Here is a 20,798-nt window from a genome sequence, read left to right as displayed (position 1 = left end):
GAGCCCTAGATAATCCAGTTTGGCTGTGACCAGTTCTCTTACAAAAGTTTGAGTGAGGAGTTTCCATGAAAATTATAATTGCTGGATAAAATGAAAAGGCTCGAAGAAACATGGATGTAATCAGAGTGATGACCTATGGAGGAATATCAGGGTTTTAGATTGGAGATATGGGCCTGGTTTTCAAAAGGGGAAGAGGGGGGCGCCTGGGTGGTGCAGTCGGTTAAGCGTCCGACTTCAGCCAGGTCACGATCTCGCAGTCCGTGAGTTCGAGCCCCGCGTCAGGCTCTGGGCTGATGGGTCGGAGCCTGGAGCCTGTTTCCGATTCTGTGTCTCCCTCTCTCTCTGCCCCTCCCCCGTTCATGCTTGGTCTCTCTCTGTCCCAAAAATAAAAAAACAAAAAAAAACAAAAAACAAAAAAAAAAAACGTTGAAAAACAAACAAAAGGGGAAGAGGAAGATTTATCAATTAGGAATTGACGAACTAAACACTGAGCCTCTTGGTAAGCAAATGAACAAACTAGAATCTAGTATGAGATCACCAGGAATCCGTGAGCCTCACAATCTTTTATCGTGTTAATAGGCTGATAGATCAGAGAAATGCTTAATAATTTGTCCCCCTTTCAGCAAAGTTTGTAGCAACGATAACAATAAAACAGCTAGCATTTATTGAGCCCTTATTAATGACAGAAACTGCTCTAAGTGAATAAACGTCATGTTTTGCTTCTTTGGAGTGTGTACCTGAGCATCTCTTAGCTTTAGCTTCTTCATTTAAAATAATGGAGTTTGCCTTTCCAATCTCTCTCCGGTCTCACCAGTTAGCAGAGAGGTAACTGGTGGTTCTTCACTCCTCACTGGGCCAAGATTTCTGTCCTGACCAAGCTGTCAAGCTCCTGGATTTAACAGCATTCGGAGATAGAAGGGGGTTCATGACCTCAGCTGGTTGAGTTTCATAAAGAGGAAGGGTCATGGAAGGGCAGACATCCAGCAGGTGCCATGCTCCCAGTATTTGCACTTGTTAACTGGCAGGTCAAGAGGAGGAAAGAAATAACTATCTATGTGGGTGACTTTCATGTTCATAGCCCATTAATGGTTCTCGCCCAGTTTTTATTTACGATATTATATCCAGATCAGGCTCTCTATGAATTCATTTTATCTTCTGACAAGTGTGAAAGGCAGATTGCAGTTTTCCTAGTTTCAGATGGGGTAGAAAGCATGAGTGATTTGCTCAAGGTTACTGCTAAAAATTACAGAGCTGATCTAGAACATACGTGTTCGGACTCATGACGCCAGTGGATGGAACACTCCTTCAGAGGGTTAGGAGCCTCCGGTACATTTCAGCAGGCCAGCATGCCAGGGAGGTGAAACATACATGTGAGATCTGACAGAGCAAAAGTCTAAGTGGCTTTAAGCCAGAACCTGCCTGGATCTCTCAGTTTGGCAACCTATGGAATTCTTGTTGCTCTTATCTGGGGGTGAAGGGGTACCAGCTGGCAGTGAGTCACTCCCTGTGCATTTGGACAACAAGGCAGATAGTACCTTGTACTCTTGAAGCCCTTTCTCTTTTCCCTAGCATAGCACTTTAGAGATGAGATGATCTTGGTAATCTGACGGCATATCTGGCTCATAAATAAATAGGGCTCAAGGGAGTATGCCAATTTTTTTTTTCCCTGAAACCTTTATGGCTCCTTTAATTTTTCACACCTGACATCCTTGACGTTGGCTCTTGAGATAGAATTGTCCCATTGTGAAACATAGGTCCTCTTCAAAGAATTCCATGAAGGAAGTCTGTGGGACTCTTCAGTCATTCGTTTGGTGATCCTATGACAGTCTCCATCTCTCTGGTCACAGAATCAACGGTGTAAAGATTTCATATATTGTCCCAAATCTCAGTTTTCTCAAATTAAAATGACCAGGTAGGCCCAGATGACTTCCAGTATTTCTTCAGGCTTCATCAGTCTATGATCTGGAGCCTGTTACCACAGTCAGAAGCTTTTCTAGAATGGCAAAAATACCAGAGTTTAGTTGTTTTAGGGCAGGACTCAAGAGAATACAAACAAAAGGGGCGCCTGGGTGGCTCAGTCGGTTAAGTATCCGACTTCAGCTCAGGTCATGATCTCGTGGTTCATGGGTTCGAGCCCTGCGTCGGGCTCTGTGCTGACAGCACGGAGCCTGGAGCCTGCTTCAGATTCTGTGTCTCCCTCTCTCTCTGCCCCTCTCCTGCTTACACACACACACACACACACACACACACACACACACTCTCTCTCTCTCTCTTTCTCTGAAAAATAAATAAACATTAAAAAATAAAAAAAAATACAAACAATGAATATCCTAGCTTATGCCTTCTTTGAAGTTAGAGGCCCCGAGAGAATGCCCTGGGGGTTTCCTGGTAAAGACTGGAAGGTGTGTGATGGGGCAGAGAGATAAAGTCGTTTTCTGTTTAGAGTGGAAAGCACCTGAGAAGAGAAGGAGGTTTTATGTGTAGAGGAGGCGGGAGGCACAGTCAGAAGAGACTGGCCAAAACAAGCCTCCCAGCTGGCTTATATCATAAGAGCATAAAAGGGTAAAAACTACAAATTAAAAGTAAACACAGAAGGAGGGGTATCAGAAGGGTTATAAAACACCAATTAGGAGGAAACTCTTCAGGCAGTTTGGGAGATGGTGAATAAGAAATTTACATCTACTTTGCCTCTGTGGGGAATTTAGACTCGGATTGAATTATGTTGGGGATTTTAAGTATGGGCCGGTTAAAAGCACACCTGTTGGCTTTGGCATGTGGTATACATCTGGCAGAAAGCCCTGCTGGGTCTATGGGGCGCCTGGGTGGCTCAGTCGGTTAAGCGTTCGACTTCAACTCAGGTCATGATCTCACACTCTGTGAGTTCAAGCCCCACGTCAGGCTCTGTGCTGACTGCTCACAGCCTGGAGCCTGCTTTGGATTCTGTGTCTCCCTCTCTCTCTGCCCCTCCCCTGCTCATGCTCTGTCTCCGTCTCAAAAATAAATAAAAACATTAAAAAAAAAAAGAAAGCCTTGCTGGGTCTCTAGTGCTCCCACTGGCGATATGGAGGCAGAATCTGGACTGTGGGACTGGGCAAGTCAAGACCACCCATGGACTCTGTGGCTCCAGTGCTGATGGAGAGAACAGAATGGCAAGTGCTGGACTGCCTCCACCTGGGATGGTTGGCTTGACTGTGATTTTGAAGAGCTTTTATTTGTGGGGAAGATTCACCTGTCGTAGCGGAAGGAAGATACAAGAGAAGGACTTCAGGGGATGGTTTGAGTTTCTTAATCAAAGAGGACTACTCCATGTGATATGGATTATATGTAATTTCTGGGATAGCTCTGACTGCTCTAGAAGGACCCTAAGAATTTCCTCTCACAACATGAGGAGATATCCTAATCTCAAACTCAAATCACAATTCAAAAAGCATCTGAGAATTAGGAATCTTGTTGCTGAGTTCTCTGTATTGGTGACAGGGATGCAGCATGAGACGCTGAAAGTAAACGGGAATGGAACTGGAAACCAGGAATCCCACCCTTTCCTCCATAGTCCCCAGGCCAACCTTCTACATTATTCTTGATCTTGTCCAGATCAGATACAATAACGATGTGGAAGTGTTTTGTCATGCGTAAAGCACTAAGTGTTCAACATGGCTTATTTTTATTATTATTATGTTTTCTTAGTTTTATTCCTGTAGGAACTTGTCCGATCCTGTTAAGCCATAGAAGAGAGGCCTTCCTCCAGGCTAAGGCTAGTTTGGGTTTGTAGTATCTGGATGTTCTAAGAAATACATTTTGGGGCATTTGCTACTATATATATGAATGAACCAAGAAGTAGGCAGATTGGATTTCTTTGTGTCATTTAACTCTGAGTCTCTGAGCTCCTCTGTGCCAGCAGGAGCCACCCACAGGGTGTTTCTCCCTTTATCTCATTAATTGATTTGTTTGCATAAAATGAAATAATGAATTTTTTCACCTCCAATGTTAAGCAAGAAGCCCCGCTGTAGACCATTCAAGATTGGATTGCATTTGGAGAAAATGCACCATTACTTGCTTTAATGGTGAAAAATCATGCAGTTTAAAAGGGATTAGTATTTGGTGCATCTCCCTGGAAACAAATATCACATAAAAATTCATGTTTACATAATAAATAAATTAGGGGTGACTCTTTTTAGAAAAAATAGAATAAACCCTACCAATGAATTTATAATAGGCTTCCTTTATACAAGCATCCCCAAAGCCTTTACAATTTGACTAACCCTATTTCACATGCTTTTATTTTTTCACAGAGAAAGGCACTTCCGGATACTACAAACCAATGATTGTTTGCAGGAATAGGGCTCTTGAGAAACAATTTCTGCTACTGCTTGTAAAATTTCAGTAAAGCATCTACCAAAAATACAACCCTCTCCCCACCAACCCCCATCCCCCCAAACTGCTTGTTTAATGGGGAATTCTAAAGCTCAACTCCAGATTTCTTTATCGTACCTAAAATTGGTACTGGAAAAAATTGAGAGACCTTGAAATTGCACTGTATTAGGGTTTGACTTATGAGCCATTTTATTTTTCCTTGTGATTTTTGACAGAATAGTCTTTTCCTCTCCTGCTAGGCCATTTTCTGGGTGGTTTGTGCCCAGGGCACATTTGCAGGGCAAGATCCACTCAGGTCTAAGGAGCAGCCTCCTTGAAGATGGCCCCTGGGAGAGTGGAGAGGGGAGGACACCTCTTCCTTCCCCTCCCTCCTCTCCCCCACCTCCCTCCTCCCTCCCTCTCTCCCTGTCCAATACTGGCCAACTATACTGGCCAACTATGTGTTTTGCTAGAGGGAAACCTTGGTTTCTAAGGTAAATTTGAGGCATGCCCTCAAAATTATTTCTTTGCATTTCTTTGAGGTTTTGGGAGTTGTCAGCCTTCCCCTACCGCGTCCCATACATGTGGGGCTCCAAGTCTTTGAAGCATTCTGTGCTCTGGGCAAGGCTTCTAGCTACAATTTTTTCACTAAAAACCCTCCTTTCCCTGCCTGAGAGCCAGCCTTCAGCCAGATGCGGGCAGCAAAGGCAGCCCCATTCCAGGCAGTAGGCTTGGAGAATAGCATCTTTGTTAGCTGCATATACTGGAGCCCAGGGCAGGCCTTGGGCCCCTGCCTCTTGGCAGGGAGCTGCCGGGTGCTGCTATCCCATGGTTACCTCCTATACCTCCCCAGCTTCACTGCCCTAGGCAGGGTAACGGCAGGGTAACAGGGGCAGACCCAAGAAGCAGAAAGAGGGCCTTTTCTTAAGTTGAAAAGCTTTTGCCTTTTGTATTGCCTGCAGCATTTTAGAAAATTATAGGGTATTAGAGCTGAATAGGTTAATAGCAATGACCTGTAACTATTTGTGTGTTGTAGTATTATCTCTGCTGGTGGTTTTTAACTGGAAATCCATGGAATCCTCCTCTCCTGTTCTTGGACAGGCTCAAGGAGGTAGGGAGCCACCAGGAGTCTGTGCTTGTGGGCATGTTTCTGTAGGAAGCTTTCATTAGATTCCCGAAAGAGTCCAACGATCAGAAAAGGTGGGAAACTACTGATTCAGTCCAAAATCCAGCACACACACACACACACACACACACACACACACACACACACAGGCACACACACACACACACACACACACACACACAGAATGAAACAAGGAAACTGAATCTAGAAGAGATGGTATGCCAGCCAGAGAAGTCCAAGGCTGGGGCTGGCATTCCTCAGTTAGTCTGAGCACAGGAGATGCCTGTCGGCCCCACCTCTGGAGGGCAAAACTGCTTTGAACATGCTCTCTGAGCACATCGGTCGGTAAGGGCACAGGACATCCACTTCAGGTAACTCCTATTGTCCCTCAGGACCGTCATCTCTCTATGAGATGACCCTGACTCATCTTTCTGTACATCTCGGCCAATACAGCGCGTTGCTCAGAGTAAACACTCACTATATCTGTTCAAAGAGAGAAAACCTAGTGGTGAGCTATACAAGGAAGTCAGCTCAGTAGCTTTATGTGACCAGTTATTCAAGCTCAAGAATTAGGAGTCCTGGAGCCCCTGGGTGGCTCAGTTGATTTCAGTTCAGGTCATGATCTCGCAGCTCATGAGTTGAAGCCCCACGTCAGGCTCTGCACGGGCAGCATGAAACCTGCTTAGGATTCTGCCTCCCTCTCTTTCTGTCCCTCCCCTGTTTGCTATCTCTCTCTCTCTCTCAAAATAAATAAAAAATGAACTTGAAAAGAATTATGAATCCATTATTCTCCTACTCCCTTTTCCTCACCCCCATGACCTCAGTTCTTGGGGCGGTTGTTAGCAGCGGGAGGCAGCCCAGATTGTAAACCACTCTTTCCTTGCATGTCCCCTTGACAACTGGCCAATGATCTACAAATACAATGTCGGTGCTTCAGCAATGTGGTGATTTTTTTTTTTATAAAGTAAGTAATTTATGTAAGGTTAAGAATTTCTCTTAATTTATCTGATTTGTAAACGTGGATAATGTTTTAAAAATTTTGATAGCAATTATTTATAATTATAGGGAGGCCTAGATCTTCATTGGGATTTGTTTACTGTTTGGCTGGGATATTGTAGAATGACAATAAATTGAGACAAGAGACAGTTGTTGAGTGCATATGACCTGTGGTCTGTACTAGGCTCAGGGGGGCTGGGTAAAAATGTTTCCATCTTGGTTATGAAGTTTATAAGGCCTGAAAGGTAAAGGATTTAAGTCACTTGGCAATGAGAGAAACATCAAAGAAGAGTAAAAATGTGTCAACTTAAGAGATACTTATTCCAAAAGGCTGAAGTTGGTCAGAGAAGCAAAAAAGTCTATTGAAGCTATGTCTGTCTAGCATGACTGTAGAAGAAACAGATATGTTCTTTTTTAAAAGGTAGTTTCCTAATGCATAGGAAGATGAAAAGATATTCTAGAAAGAGCACTGTGGGAAGCCAGTGGCAAGTACAAAATGCCAACATTTTATTGTTTTAATTTTGATAATTTTTTTTTCCTAAAGAGCTTTTTAAAAAATTGACTGCTATGCCAGGGAAGTGTTGGGTGTATCACATGCATTATTTAACTCAATCCTCATGACCGGAAGCTGGTACTGTTGTTATACTTACTTTACAGGGGTTGCAAACTGAAATTTAGAGAACTGAAGTCATCTTGCTCAGGCCCATATGTCTGGGAGCCAGAATTCAAATCCAGAGCTGGCTCTAAAGCCATATTGCCCAATGCCATAAGGAAACGATGAGGGTTGGAATGAAGGCATCACGGGTCAGAATGAAGGCAGACACGACTACGGGATGGCTGGGGCCAGGCTGGAGGACATTCAGTGCCGGGTCTTAGATAATGAGGAGACGAAACCTTGACCCAGGTTCTTAAAGTAAGCTGCCAAGGGTCTTCACTGAAGTGGGTGAGGAACGTTCCTGTCCTGAGGCAGGGGTTCAACCCTTTCAAGGAGGTTTCTTCCAAGTCAGAGATTCTGTGATGGGACCGGGAACCCTCTGGCAGGGCCGTGCCCTAAGGGCAAGTACATGCCTTCATCATCGTTACTGCTAGTGTCCCACAGAAGTGATGCCGGGAGCCACCCCATCTAACAACCCCGTGGCATGTTTCCACACTGAATGCGGAAGACTGTGTTTGTGGTGGAGGAGTGGATGGGCTGTTGGTGAAATCTATGTCAATGTTTTTTCAGGTCCAGCCCCCACTACATGTTAGCTTTGGAGGCAGACTTAAATGCGGCAGCGTTCTATAGTCGAAAGTGCACGCGCTTCAGAACCCGCAACCCCAACCCTGGGCAAGGTACCTAACTGCCCTGAGTCCCCATTTTCTCATTTGTGAAAGAGCACATGTCTGCCTTATAGGACAACACCTTGCTCACTTTCTGAAAGTCTAATATGTGAAGGGCTTCACCACCAGATGACCTGGCACCTGCTGGTCCTGTCAGCCGCACCATCAGTGATCGTCGGCAGGGTCATGGTTTCATACTTGATAGAACTTGTCCATGCAGTTGGATCTGAACCTCAAACACCTCTTTCCTGGGAGAAACACTATGGGGAAAGTTCCATCAGTTTGAAATAAGAGCCCTTTCGTGGCTCCATCAGTTAAGCGGCAAACTCTTGAATTTGACCCAGGTCATGATCTCATGGTCATGAGATCAAGCCCTACGTCGCGCTCTGTGCTGAGTACAGAGCCTGCTTGGGATTTTCTCTTCCTCTCCCTCTGCCCCTCCTCCACTCATGTACAGACACTGTCTCAAAATGAAGAAATTAACTTTTTTTTTTTTTAAAGTACCTTAGTTCAAGGTCTAGCTCAAGCAGATGACTGAGGTCTTGTGAGCATTGATTGATTGGAATGCTATGAAAGTGACTTGTAACCCCAGAAAGCTTGACTGGACTATTAGAACAGTGAAATGCTATTATGCCTTGTCTTTGAAAAAAATTCAACTCAAAATTTTAAAACTCTTGGATTCACATGCATAGTCCTTTGCTAAAGTATTAGCAAGATCCAAGAAGGCTCCCTCTTTGAGGAGGGTCACTTTGCCTCTTTGGTTTTTGGTCTCTGAGATCCTCTCTTACTGGCTGCCATTAATGGTGGGCCAATTCTGGCCTCTTTCTGGCACTGGCACTGGGATGTCAGCCTGTCTGCTGAATGCCTGAGCCCACAGCTGCCCACAGCTGGAGCTGATTTGCTGGGCTGACTCACAGCATCTGGTTGAGACCAGTCGGGACGATATCTTTCTCCATCACAAGTGTCCACCCTGGGACTTACTCAGTGCTCACCGCCTTGCCCAGTTCCTAGGTGTGGGTGGAGCTTAGGTACAGTCCGTCCCTCCTTCTGAGGGGGTTCTTTTTCCAGAGAGGAGGTGATCATAACGCATTTGGGAACAACTGCGAGTTCTTCGGGACTGCCTGTCATTTAGAGCTACGTTGTTTGGCAACGTGATAATTACTATGAAGCCCGAAGTAGAGGGAGTTGGGGGATGGTGGGCAGAGTTAGAGAAGGTTTATTATTGGTTATCTGGGGGATGTTCATGAAAACATTCATTAGTGCTGCTCAGGAGAAAGAAAACGGTGGCAGCCGAGCAGCCTAACCTGGCAGCTTCCCTGGGAAAGCCGTGCAATCAAAAAGAGCCTTGCCTCAGGGTACAGCAGGATTACAGAAGGTCAGCAGGGTCAGCACAGCTGGCCAGAGTAGACATTGCCGCTCAGGGGACAGAAACGTGGCTCGGAAACGCAGGGACTGTGACTCCAGCTCTTGTGTTTGCCGTTTAAGTTTGTGTTATTTATTTCTCTTTTTGTTACCTTAATTTTGGTCTTGAAAGGACCTCTGTCAGATATGTGAAGAATATTCACCAGCAGGCAACCAGGAAATTGGTCCTTGGAGACCTGCTCAGGGAGGCAGACCCTGACTTCAGGTTATCTTATAGTCTGGAAACCTGGGTCCTAATCTTAGTTTTGCAGGTGTTGTGCTCCTCGTATGCAAAGCGTGGTCAGGAAAGGCCCAGGCCTTTGGTATTTTCTTATTTACTATTTTGTATCCCCACTATCTATTTAAGGTTTAACACATGGTAGCTGCAAAATCCATGAATCTTCCTCTAACTTGGGCATATCTCAACCTCTAGGGACATTGTAAGCTTCTAGGGAACTAATTGTAAAGTGGAGCTTGTGGGAGGGGGGTTGGGGAGGTGAGTGCGGATGAGGTCGACCTTCAGGAGTTGAAAAACTAAAGCATTAGAAGCACAGGCAGTGGTGGTGGATTTAATATGGATGCTTTTGAACAACTCAAAATCTCTAAAGGTGGGTCACAGGATTTGTATTTTTTTTAATTTCCTGTCATGTTGAAGAATGTTTATTACAGTCTCGCATATAATAATAAAATATTTAGGAGCACCTAGGTGTCTCAGTTGGTTAAGCATCCAACTCTTGATTTTGACTCAGGTCATGATCTCAGGGTCATGAGATTGAACCCCGTGTAGGCTCCATGCTGGGTGTGGAACCTGCTTCAGATTCTCTGTGTCCCTCACAGAGCTAGAGCAAACAATTCTATAATTTGTATGGAACCAGAAAAGACCCTAAATAGCCAAAGTAATGTTGAAAAAGAAAACCAAAGCTAGAGACATCACAATTCAGGACTTCAAGCTGTATTACAAAGCTGTAATCATCAAGACAGTATGGTACTGACACAAAAACAGACACTTAGATCAGTGGAACAGAATAGAGAACCCAGAAATGGACCTACAAACGTATGGTCAATTAATCTTGGATAAAGGAAAGAGTATCCAATGGAAAAAAGACAGTCTCTTTAGCAAATGGTACTGGGAGAACTGGACAGCAACATGCAGAAGAATGAAACTGGGCCACTTTCTTACACCATACACAAAAATAAACTCAAAACAGATGAAAGACTAAATGAAGACAAGAAGCCATCAAAATCCTAGAGGAGAAAACAGGCAACAATCTCTTTGATCTCGGCCACAGCAATTTCTTACCTGACACATCTCCGAAGGCAAGGGAAATAAAAGCAAAAATGAACTATTGTGAGCTCATCAAGATAAAAAGCTTCTGCACAGCAAATGAAACAATCAGCAAAACTAAAAGGCATCCTATGGAATGGGAGACGTATTTGCAAATGACATATCTAATCAAGGGTTATTATCCAAAATCTATAAAGAACTTACCAGACTCAACACCCAAAAAACAAATAATCCAGTGAAGAAATGAGCAGAAGACATGAATAGACATTTTTTTAAAGAAGACATCCAGATGGTTAACCGACACATGAAAAGATGCTCAACATCACTCATCATCAGAGAAATACTAAAGAAACCACAATACTTACCACCTCACACCTGTCAGAATAGCTAAAATTAACAACTCGGGAAACAACAGATGTTGGCAAGAATGTGGAGAAAGAGGATCTCTTTTGCACTGTTGGTGGGAATGGAAACTGGTGCAGCCCCTCTGGAGATGGGGCTTTTTTATATCTATATATATATTTATATTTATATATATATATTTTTAAATATATATATAAATATATTTTTAAATATATATATTTATATTTATATATATAATAAATATATATTTATATTATATATTATATATTTATTATATATAAATATATATATTTAAAATATATATATATTGGAATATTACTCAGCCATAAAAAAGAATTAAATCTTGCCATTTGTAACAACATGGATGGAGTATTATGCTTAAGCGAAATAAGTCAGAGAAAAACAAAAGTACCATATGATTTCACTCATATATGGAATTTAACAAAACAAATGAGCAAAAAGCAAAAGAGAGAGAAAGAGAGGCAAACCAAGAAAAAGACTCTTAACTATAGAGAACAAACTGATGGTTACAGATGGGAGGTGGGCGGGGGCAATTGGTGAAATAGGTGATAGGGATTAAGAAATGTCCATTGACTTACGATAAAGAAGATGTGGTGTATATATAAATATACAGTGAATTATTACTCAGCGGTCAAAATGAATGAAATCTTGCCATTTGCTAAGAAACAAAACAGATGAACATAGGGGAAAGGAAGGAAAAATAAGATAAAAACAGAGAGGGAGACAGACCATAAGAGACTCTTAAATACAGAGAACAAACAGGATTGCTGGAATGGTGTCGGGTGGGGGGGATGGGCTACATGGGTGATGGGGGTTAAGGAGGACGCTTGTTAGAATGAGCACTGGGTGTTGTATGTAAGTGATAAATCACTGGCTTCTACTCCTGAAACAAATACTAACTTTAATTTAAATAAGTAAATTATGTGAAATAAATCAATAAATTTAAAAAAATACCATGAAGGAAAGCAAGTTTATATAATACGTAATTCAAGAACAGCTTATATACAGATACTGAAAAGCAAAATGCAATACAAAAGTGTATAGAACCTATTGTCAGGAATAAAATATTTAGTCCTCACAGGAAAAAAAAAAAGTTCTCTTTCCCTGTCCTCCTGCTCCTCCCCCCACCCTGCTTGGGCACATGTGCTCTCTCTCAAAATAAATAAATAAAATCTTTACATATCTTCTTCTCAAGAAGAAATAGATAAATGCAATGGGATGCACAACCCAGAGGTGCAGGTAAATGCAGCAGCGCTACCTGTATAAATATTAATAAATCTGAAAAATATTTTTGGAGACCATAAAGTTGCAGAAAGACGTGTGAGGTATGGCACTATTTATTTAAAGTTTAAAAGGTTCATATGTACATAATCGAAGCATATATATGTAGTAAGAATGTAAAGACCTGAATAGGGATGATAAACAAGTTCAGGGTAGCAGTAACTTTAGGAGGGATGAAGAGAAATGGTTGGGGCTTCAGTAAGTCCCTTCATGTATATTTGTTTAAAAAGAAAGAGTCAAAAAAAAAAAGTTAAGAAAAACAGGTTGTAGCAGCAAACATGGAAAAGTTAAGATTTTTTTCCCAAAAGAATGAATACATAATCATTCATGGTACTATTTTCTATAATTTTTCCGAGTGTTTAAAATATTTCATTACAAAATGACAAAAACAAAGCTCTCCTAGTAATTGGGATGCAGGCAGTCGGCCTTTGGGAATTCTTGCCTAGATGCTTCTAAGGACTACTCGGTTCTAAATGTGTTTGTGTGCGGAGAGCTCTCCCCTAAGCACTTCTCTTATTCTTATAGATGACTGATGCCGATCTGCCTGTGCCCAAAGTCCTGATGAGATGCAGCCAGTTCTCCTGTTGGTGATGTTGGTGAAATCCACCAACCTAACTCTACTTTGAGGACCTAGCCTACAAGGGCCTCTTCCCTGTTGTCTCTTTCTCACCTTTATTAAAGGAGATGTTCTGTCCTACAAGCTCCATAATCTTAGAGCTCTAACCTCCTGCCTTCCTGTCCCCAAGCTGCATTCATTTCAGAACACCTTTATTGACAATTCAGTGGTAGAATTTAGTATCCATGGGGATCCCAAGAGTTTTCATTGCCTACCCTAAGCATCACCATTTGCAGTCAGTTCTCCTATTGTTGTGTCTGCTTTTGTAACTTCCTTTCTATACCAGAAGCGTCCCTAAAATTTAATCAGTAAGTGGCTCAGGGAATGTGAAGAAGGGAGAAGTGGCTCTAGCAGCAGGTGCTGTGATGAACTTTGAAATTTAACTTAATTTTGTTATTATTTTTGAAGTTTATTTTAGAGATTTTCTTTTTTAACGTTTATTTTTCAGAGAGAGAGAGAGAGAGAGAGAGAGAGAGAGAGAGAGAGTGAGCATGCCCACACGTGAGCAGGGGAGGGGCAGAAAGAGAGGGAGACAGAATCTGAAGCAGGCTCTGTGCTGTCAGCGCAAAGCCCAGTGTAGGGCTCTAACCCATAAACTGTGAGATCATGACCTGAGCCGAAGTCTGATGCTCAATGACTGAGCCACCCAGGTGTCCCAAGTCTATTTGGTTTATTTTGAGAGAGAGAGAGAGAGAGAGAGAGAGAGAGAGAGGCAGGGAGAGAGGAAGAGAGAGAAGCCCAAGTAGGCTCCGTGCTGTCAGCTCGGCGGATTCCGATGCAGGACTCGATCCCACAACTGTGAGATCATGACCTGAGCCAAAATCAACAGTCAGACACTTAACTGACTGAGCCACCCAGGCACCCCTAATTTTGTTATCATTATTTTTAATGTAGTCTGTAATGGTAGTTCTAAACCAAGGATGGTTCTCCCCACTCCTGACAGGGACATTTGACAGTGTCTGAAGACCTTTCCAGTTTTTGAAACTAGGGGGGCACTACTACCATTCATTGGGTAGAGGCTAGGGATGCTGCTAAACACCCAGTAATGCACAGAAAATCCCCACCCCCATAATAAAGAATTATCCAGTCCAAAATGTCAATAGTGCCAAGATTGAAAAAAACCCTGGAATATCCCCTATCAATGAGGGAGAGTGGCTGGGGCTGCAGCTCCGTTAGAGTGGGGACCGTGGAACCAGGGACGTAGGAGTCCCTGTGAGTATGTGTATAGACCATTCCTGTATCATCTTCACGGCATGCTGTGGGTTAGGGAGTCAGTGGTGTTGAACATGGAGGATGAGAAGAGGTTAAGGAAAAACTGGAGAGGAACACAGAGTCCGGGTGGTTGGAGAGAGCAGAAGGAAGCTGCCTCTGATGTCTTTGAACTTGGCACCTTGCTATAAATAGCACCCCCATGCTATAGAAATAGAGGATATAGTGTATTTTAAAATATTTTCCATGAAAAATGAGGTAGGTAGTTACGCTGTTAACCCCCAGTGAGTGGTGCTGTCCTTCGCCCACACTTGTTTCTGTTGTGATTTTGCCATTCCTCTTGTCGAGAGGTGGAGTCTGTTTTTCCATCCCATGTGTCTGAGCTGGCCTCACCACTTGCCTTGACCAAAAGAATGTGGAGGGAGTGATGATGTGTGACTGCTGAGGCCATTCAGGTTTGGTTTTCTCCGCGTTAGGACACCTCTGCCCTCATGGGAGGGATCTCGGCCTGACACAGTCACTGAGGAAAGGGTCCGGCCATTCGACTGGCCTGGCCCCGCGTCACTCCCAGCCAACCTTCCAGCACAGTGGACTCAGATGAAACCAGCTTGTCTGCCCAGCCAACCCATGGAATAGTGAGAAATAATAAAGTGTACTTATGTTAAGCCACTGAACTTTGGGCTAGTTTGCTACACAGCAAGAGATAACTGGACACTGTATATAAATGGCTTCATTTGAAGCAGCAAATGATAGATTTGCCTTAGGATGTTGTGTACCTGTGAGATCGCGGTTCAGAGAAACTGAGTTCTTCCTCCTTTGTGTCTCGTAGCACTTCTCAGAACTTCTGGATGAGTTTTCCCAGAACGTCTTGGGTCAGCTCCTTAATGACCCTTTCCTCTCCGAGAAGAGTGTGTCGATGGAGGTGGAACCGTCCCCAACATCCCCGGCGCCTCTCATCCAGGCTGAGCACAGCTACTCCCTGTGTGAGGAGCCTCGGGCCCAGTCACCGTTCACCCACGTTGCCACCGGTGACAGCTTCAATGACGGTAAACTCAGGGCAGGGGAGATACTGGGACCATGGGACCTTTGACTCGGAGCTCCTCGGGGGTGTGGAGTGTGCGTTACACTATTGTCAGCACTCACGTTAGCTGCATACCTACTCCACAGAAAGCCCGGGGCTTGGGCTGTGGGGAAATGCAGAGTCACGGGATGCTTTCCCCACCCCCAGCCGTGTGCTCTGGGAACTTGCTATAACGAATGCCAGTAGTTGCTTTCTTTGACCCCGGGGATTGGGCAGCAGAACATCCTTTTGCAAATCAAGGTTGGCCTGTTTGGTTGGTAATTCCGGTAACTCCAATGGCTTAAGGGATCATGTCATTTTTTTCTGAGAAAGAATTTTTATGGCTACTCTTCTCCACACAAGCTTCTTGGGCCTCCTCTTAACCCATATTCAGCATGTTCCCTTGACTACATGTATATGAGATCTTGGCGAGCATTCCTAGGTCACCTAGCATTCCTGGTGACCCTTTCATGCCCATCATCAATGCCAACAGTATGGTATTTGTTGAAGATCTAGTTTTCTTGGCTTTAGAGTGTTAAGCTGTTTGACTATGTGTCTGTAAAGTGACTTTCTTCCAGATCTGAATTCCTTTATTACATATTATCAGTGCCTTAAATTGTAGCTATTGATTCACCTGGCAGTTCTTGAGTTCACATGCTAGACATTGGAGGAAATAGAAATAAAAAATGAGCACATTGTTCTCATAGAACCTACCACTTGGGGAACATTAGATATGTATACAACTGACTATAAAAATGGAGAATATATGCTAAGGGTGGTGGTTAAGGTTATGTCCTCTGCAGTCAGACCTCAGTTTAAGTTCTATTTCAGTGACTACTTGTGGGCCAACTACTTAACTTCCTCATGTGTAAAAGTAGGATAAAAGCAGCGTCTATTTCATGTCTTGTAAAGATTAAACATCAGAATATATGCCAGTGCCTAGCCCAGGATATCGTTCTTAGCTGCTAATACTAAGGATATTGTTCTCAGCCGCTGTTGCAATCATTCTTATTTCAAACCAGGAACTGTAAGAGGATGGCAGGGCTTTAGGTGATCAGGAAAGTTTGGGGGAGGATTTCTTAACTTCCCAAGCTGTGACCTACAATGAAATGTGATATTGGGTTTCTAGCCATCAATATTCACTTTTGTTCATATTCATTCCCTATTGCAAAATCTCAGATAGTCCTCCATTGTTCTATAGAATGAAGCTGACCTCACAGCATAGCTTTCAAAGCCTTTGTGGGCTGATCCTACCTCCTTTCCCCACCTTGTCCCGTCTCTCCCTGTCTGTGTACCTCTGGCACTGACTTTTCCACTCCACGACTTTTCTTACACTGTTTTCTTTATTCTGGGTTCCCATTACCTTTGTCAGCCCCACCAGTCAAATTCCCACCTACCCATCAAGACGCAACTCAGTGTCATCTGGTGCCAGACTCTCCCATCTGAAAGCTGTCACCCATTATGTTTTCACAGCACTGCTTCTGTGTGTTTATTTGTTTTGGTTTTGCCGTTTGTCTAGAGACTATTACATGTGTCCTTATATTCCAGCCGTTATTTATTTTTCTATTCTCTTCTCTGTTTTGAGCTGGTTTGTGAGCAAGTATGATTATGTGTTCCTGGTACCTAGCACTGTGCTTGGCACTTTGATGGTATCTGATAAACAGTTATTTCACTGAGTTAATTGTACAGTAAGTGGTTAAGGGAGAAGGTATAGAAAAGACTGAAGCACATTCCTAACCTCCGGTGACGGCATCAGGGAAGACACCTGCTCTGCTGTCCCCTACACTGCTTGCTCTCTGACTATGCACATACACTGGGCTGCATGCATTTGATCAGGTGGTGTTTCTTGGCCTTTCGCAGCTGTCTTGTACAGGGGCAAACACAGTGCCAAGTAGGAGTAGATATTTTATAAATGCTTTATGATTCACTCTTAAAATTCACTTCATAGCGATTTATTGAGTACCTACCTTGTACTTAACCTGCGAGGCGCTGTTCTAAGCACTGAGGGTAAAAAGTGAACACAATTACAAAGGTCTCTGCCTTCATGGAGTTTACATTCTAGGAGGTAGGGGTGACGGAAAATAAGAAAAAGAAAAAAGTAAAATATATGGCTTATTCGATGGTGATCAGTGATATACAGAAAAAGAAATCAGAAAAATGGATAGGGACTTGCTGAAGGACGTGGGTGGGCATCTTAGTCTATTCAGGCTGCTGTAACAAAAATATTACATGGCTTGTAAACAACAAAAAATACTTTCTTATGGTTCTAGAGCCTGGAAGTCCCAGATTAGGGTGCCAGCATGGGTGGATGAGAGCCCTCTCCAGTTGCAGACTTCCTGTTGTATGCTTACATGACGGAAGGGATGAGGGAGTGCTGACGGGTCTCTTATTAATAAAGGCCCTGTTTCCATTCATGAGGACTCCACCCTCATATGACATAAGCACTTCCCAAAGGCCCCTCTCCTGATAACATCACACTGGGCATTAGGATTTCAACATGAGAATTTGGGGGGACACAAGCATTCCCACCATAACGGGGGATGAAGAATTGAAATCCTAAACAGGATAGACCAAGAAGGACCATCTTTGAAGGTAATGTTTGAGTAAAGGTCAGCAGATGAGGAAAAGAACTAGATGTCTGAGGAAGATGCTTCTAGGCAGAGAGGAAACATCAAGTGCAGAGGGCAGAGGCTGTGTGGCTGGAGTGATAACAATAGGGCCACCTTGTATTATATTTAGATGATTATATAATTGTGGAGTGGTCAGCCGTTCTGCAGCCTTGCTGTTCTAGAACATGCAGATTAGAGAAGGCCTAAATAATCTAGGTGGACCCATTTGCCCCTTCAATTCCACGTATGTTTGCGGAACACCCGCTGTGGGTCAGACACTGTCCTCGATAATTGCAATACGCAGTAGTGAAACTTAGATCCCGCCTACAAGTAGCTCAGACTCTAGTGAAAATGCCATGTACCCCAATACTTGACCAGGCAGAATGGAAATGTCCCAAGAGGAAATTAAGCTGTAGAAGTTCAGAGCAGAGAAGGCACACCCAGAGAAGATCATAGGAAATGTACCATGAATGAGACAGAGTTTATTTGGGCCTTGAAGCATTGGGTGGAGTTGGAACAGTGGCTGGAGGGAAGCAGACAGAGGCCCGAGGGCTGGAACATTGATTCTTCTAAAACAAGATCTCTAGTGAAATGGTTGCAAATAAGTACGTTTCCAAAGATGCCAGCTCTTTCTCTTCCATGATGAAACACTTTCTTTGTATTTTAATTGCAATCAATATAAATGCAACCCAGGGGAACTCAGGGGTGCCATCGATGCTAATAGTTCGAGTGTTAGGGAAAAAGAAGCAGTGAATCTCTTCTGGGAAGGCTTTCTTATCATTAGACCAAAGCACACTCCATTCAGTTCCCTCACCTCGTGCCTTCTTCTATGTATAGATCCTGTGCTGCTATAGGCTTTGCTAGTAATTTGCTGAGAACAGGTGTAGTGGGTCAGATACAGCTTGCAAAGGGTTTCTGATCCACTGCTCATGTTCAAAGATCGGGATTTCTCTGAGTTAGAACCACCTTCCTATGCCAGCAAAAGCACTTGTACAAGTAGGGGGTAATGAACAAGGAGGGTAACCATTTGGGCGGTGTGAAATCAAAGTTAGCATACATGAGTAGATGGGGCACTTTCCCCGGAAAGCTTTGTCTACATCTTAGCATCCAATATTTTTCTGAGTTTGGTGTAGACAGACAGATGTTTGGGAACAGAATTATTTTGTTCATTTGAGATCCTGTTTGCATCCACCTTGAGGGAGGATCAGCCCCAAGGATCCTCCTTGTAGCACGTGTTCTGCCCGACAGAGCCCCTTCCTGTTGGAAAAAGGTGGTAGTTCTTTAGGAAGTGTGTAAGAAGGCGGCATTTAAAAATTGCTGTTCACATTAAATTTAATATTCTTTTTCTCTCGCTTTGGGAAAACAGCTTAAGCAAAAGTAGGAGTCCTTGTTTCTAGTGATGGATAGCCAGTTGTTTCATTATATCTGGGAAAGCCAGTGATTCAGATCTCCTTGTCCAATTTTACTTAGATTAAGTGGAATTCCTCTGTAGTTGCTGCTAAGCCTAAAAGAAGATGATGAACAATTGGAGTAGACCGTCTCCTACTTTATTAGGATTTTTCTCTGTCTTTTCCTCTGTCTTTATCCTCTCTTCCTCTCTCTCCCACTTCTTTCTTTTCCTTTGTCCTTCCTTGTTCTCTCCCTGCTGTTTCTTCTCCCCTACCCTCCCTCCTTAAACCCCAGACCAGTGACATAGGGCATATTAGGTGCTCTTATCCTCTTAACTTTTCATGGACCTGGATGGACTGTAGACCCCTAAAATGATATACAACATTTTGGGCTGTCCACATTTGTCATTTTTTTTCTGCTGAGAACATCTATAACTTTTTTTTAGATCCTCAAGAGTCTGTGACTGCCACCCTCGCAGCACCCCTCCTCCCCCTCCCCATTCCCCCCCCCGCCCCGTCCCCCGCAAAGAGAGGTTGAGAAACACTGGTCTAAGATTACATAGGAGTCATCTATCTTCAGGACTGAATATGACTGTAGACTTCTTTCTCTGAAACACTACAGCTAAAAAACTCATGTGGCCTCAGCAACCACAGGATCCAGACGTCAGAGTGTGGGCTCGGCCTTCAAAACCACCAGAAAGATATTCTGCCCCCAGCTCATTCATTTCTCCCCATGATTAAGGCTGTTAACCAGATGCCAGGCAGGGTTTTCTGTTCTACAAAAACAGAGAGAGAGAGAGAGAGAGAGAGAGAGAGAGAGAGAGAGAAGGTTATAAAAAGATAAGCAGAAACATCCAAGTAAAATGTCTGTGGATATTTCTATACGGGGATTGAGGGAAAAAAGCTTATATCTGAATGACCAAGTCCTGTACCTCACCACATGGAAGGTATCTTCACAAGTTATTCTATTTTAGTCATGTTCCTTTGTAATTAACTCGGGAAGCTATGTATTCATTTGCTTTGTTCTTTAATTTCAGTCTTCTTCCTGAAGAAGAAGCTTAGTAGAGCCGGAGTAAAGCTGTTCAGGGCGAGCTAGACAAGGGCACTACCCTTCCAGACGATAGAGGAACAAAATTAGAACCTACGTAAAATATCAACAGATTCAGCATAAAATACACTAGTATAGGAGTGATCTAATACAATATTTACACCACGCACAAGCCAAGGTAACTTTATTTTGGGTGGAATAAGGGATTGCAACTGTGGCCATTCCAGGTTCTACAGGGGGTGGGACTAGGAACATAAATAATAATTATCTTCCTTCCGATTAAGCCAGCTGGGCTTTTAGTGCTAGCAGAGGCGAAGGATGGCTAGGTAAGCCGGCTTAGTACGGATACCCTAAATTTACGGCGCTGTTTTCACAGGTGGGAATGAAAACAATAGTCTGTGAGCTAAAGATGAGCAGTGCTGCCGGTAAATGGGAAGCCTGGTGGAAGCCAAGACTCGGGGTTTGGGGAGAAACAGATATTTAGGAAAGTGGGGTGGTGTTTGGGGGAAGGCTTGAAGATGAAACTAATGTCTCATGGCTGATGATGCCAGAGCACGGACAGCGGGCCTAGACATGGATCATTAATGCAGGGGGAGAAGGAAAGGCATATAACATGCGTGGCAAAGAAATCATGGATTTTGAAATAATTAGATGAAGCCCAGAGCAGGATTGACACACGGTCCAGTAGGTGGAGTAGTGGGGAGAGAGGAGTCATAGGTGACTTG

The 20,798-nt window shown here is 43.5% G+C and overlaps 1 protein-coding gene across 3 annotated transcripts in view; it reads left to right on the top strand.

Annotated features, from left to right (window-relative positions):
- The window catches only part of CREB3L2 (cAMP responsive element binding protein 3 like 2), a 120,554-nt gene that overhangs the window by 57,305 nt on the left and 42,451 nt on the right, over positions 1-20,798 (top strand). For all 3 annotated transcript variants that reach the window (XM_047826271.1, XM_047826278.1, XM_047826287.1), the window contains exon 2: positions 14,798-15,014. In XM_047826271.1, coding sequence (XP_047682227.1) covers positions 14,798-15,014 — 217 coding nt within the window. The remainder of the gene's footprint in view (positions 1-14,797; positions 15,015-20,798) is intronic.

Source organism: Prionailurus viverrinus, chromosome A2, assembly GCF_022837055.1.
Source record: "Prionailurus viverrinus isolate Anna chromosome A2, UM_Priviv_1.0, whole genome shotgun sequence".
Lineage (NCBI taxonomy): Eukaryota > Metazoa > Chordata > Mammalia > Carnivora > Felidae > Prionailurus > Prionailurus viverrinus.
Note: the sequence above shows the minus strand (reverse complement) of the source record. Positions and strands in the feature narration are given on the sequence as shown.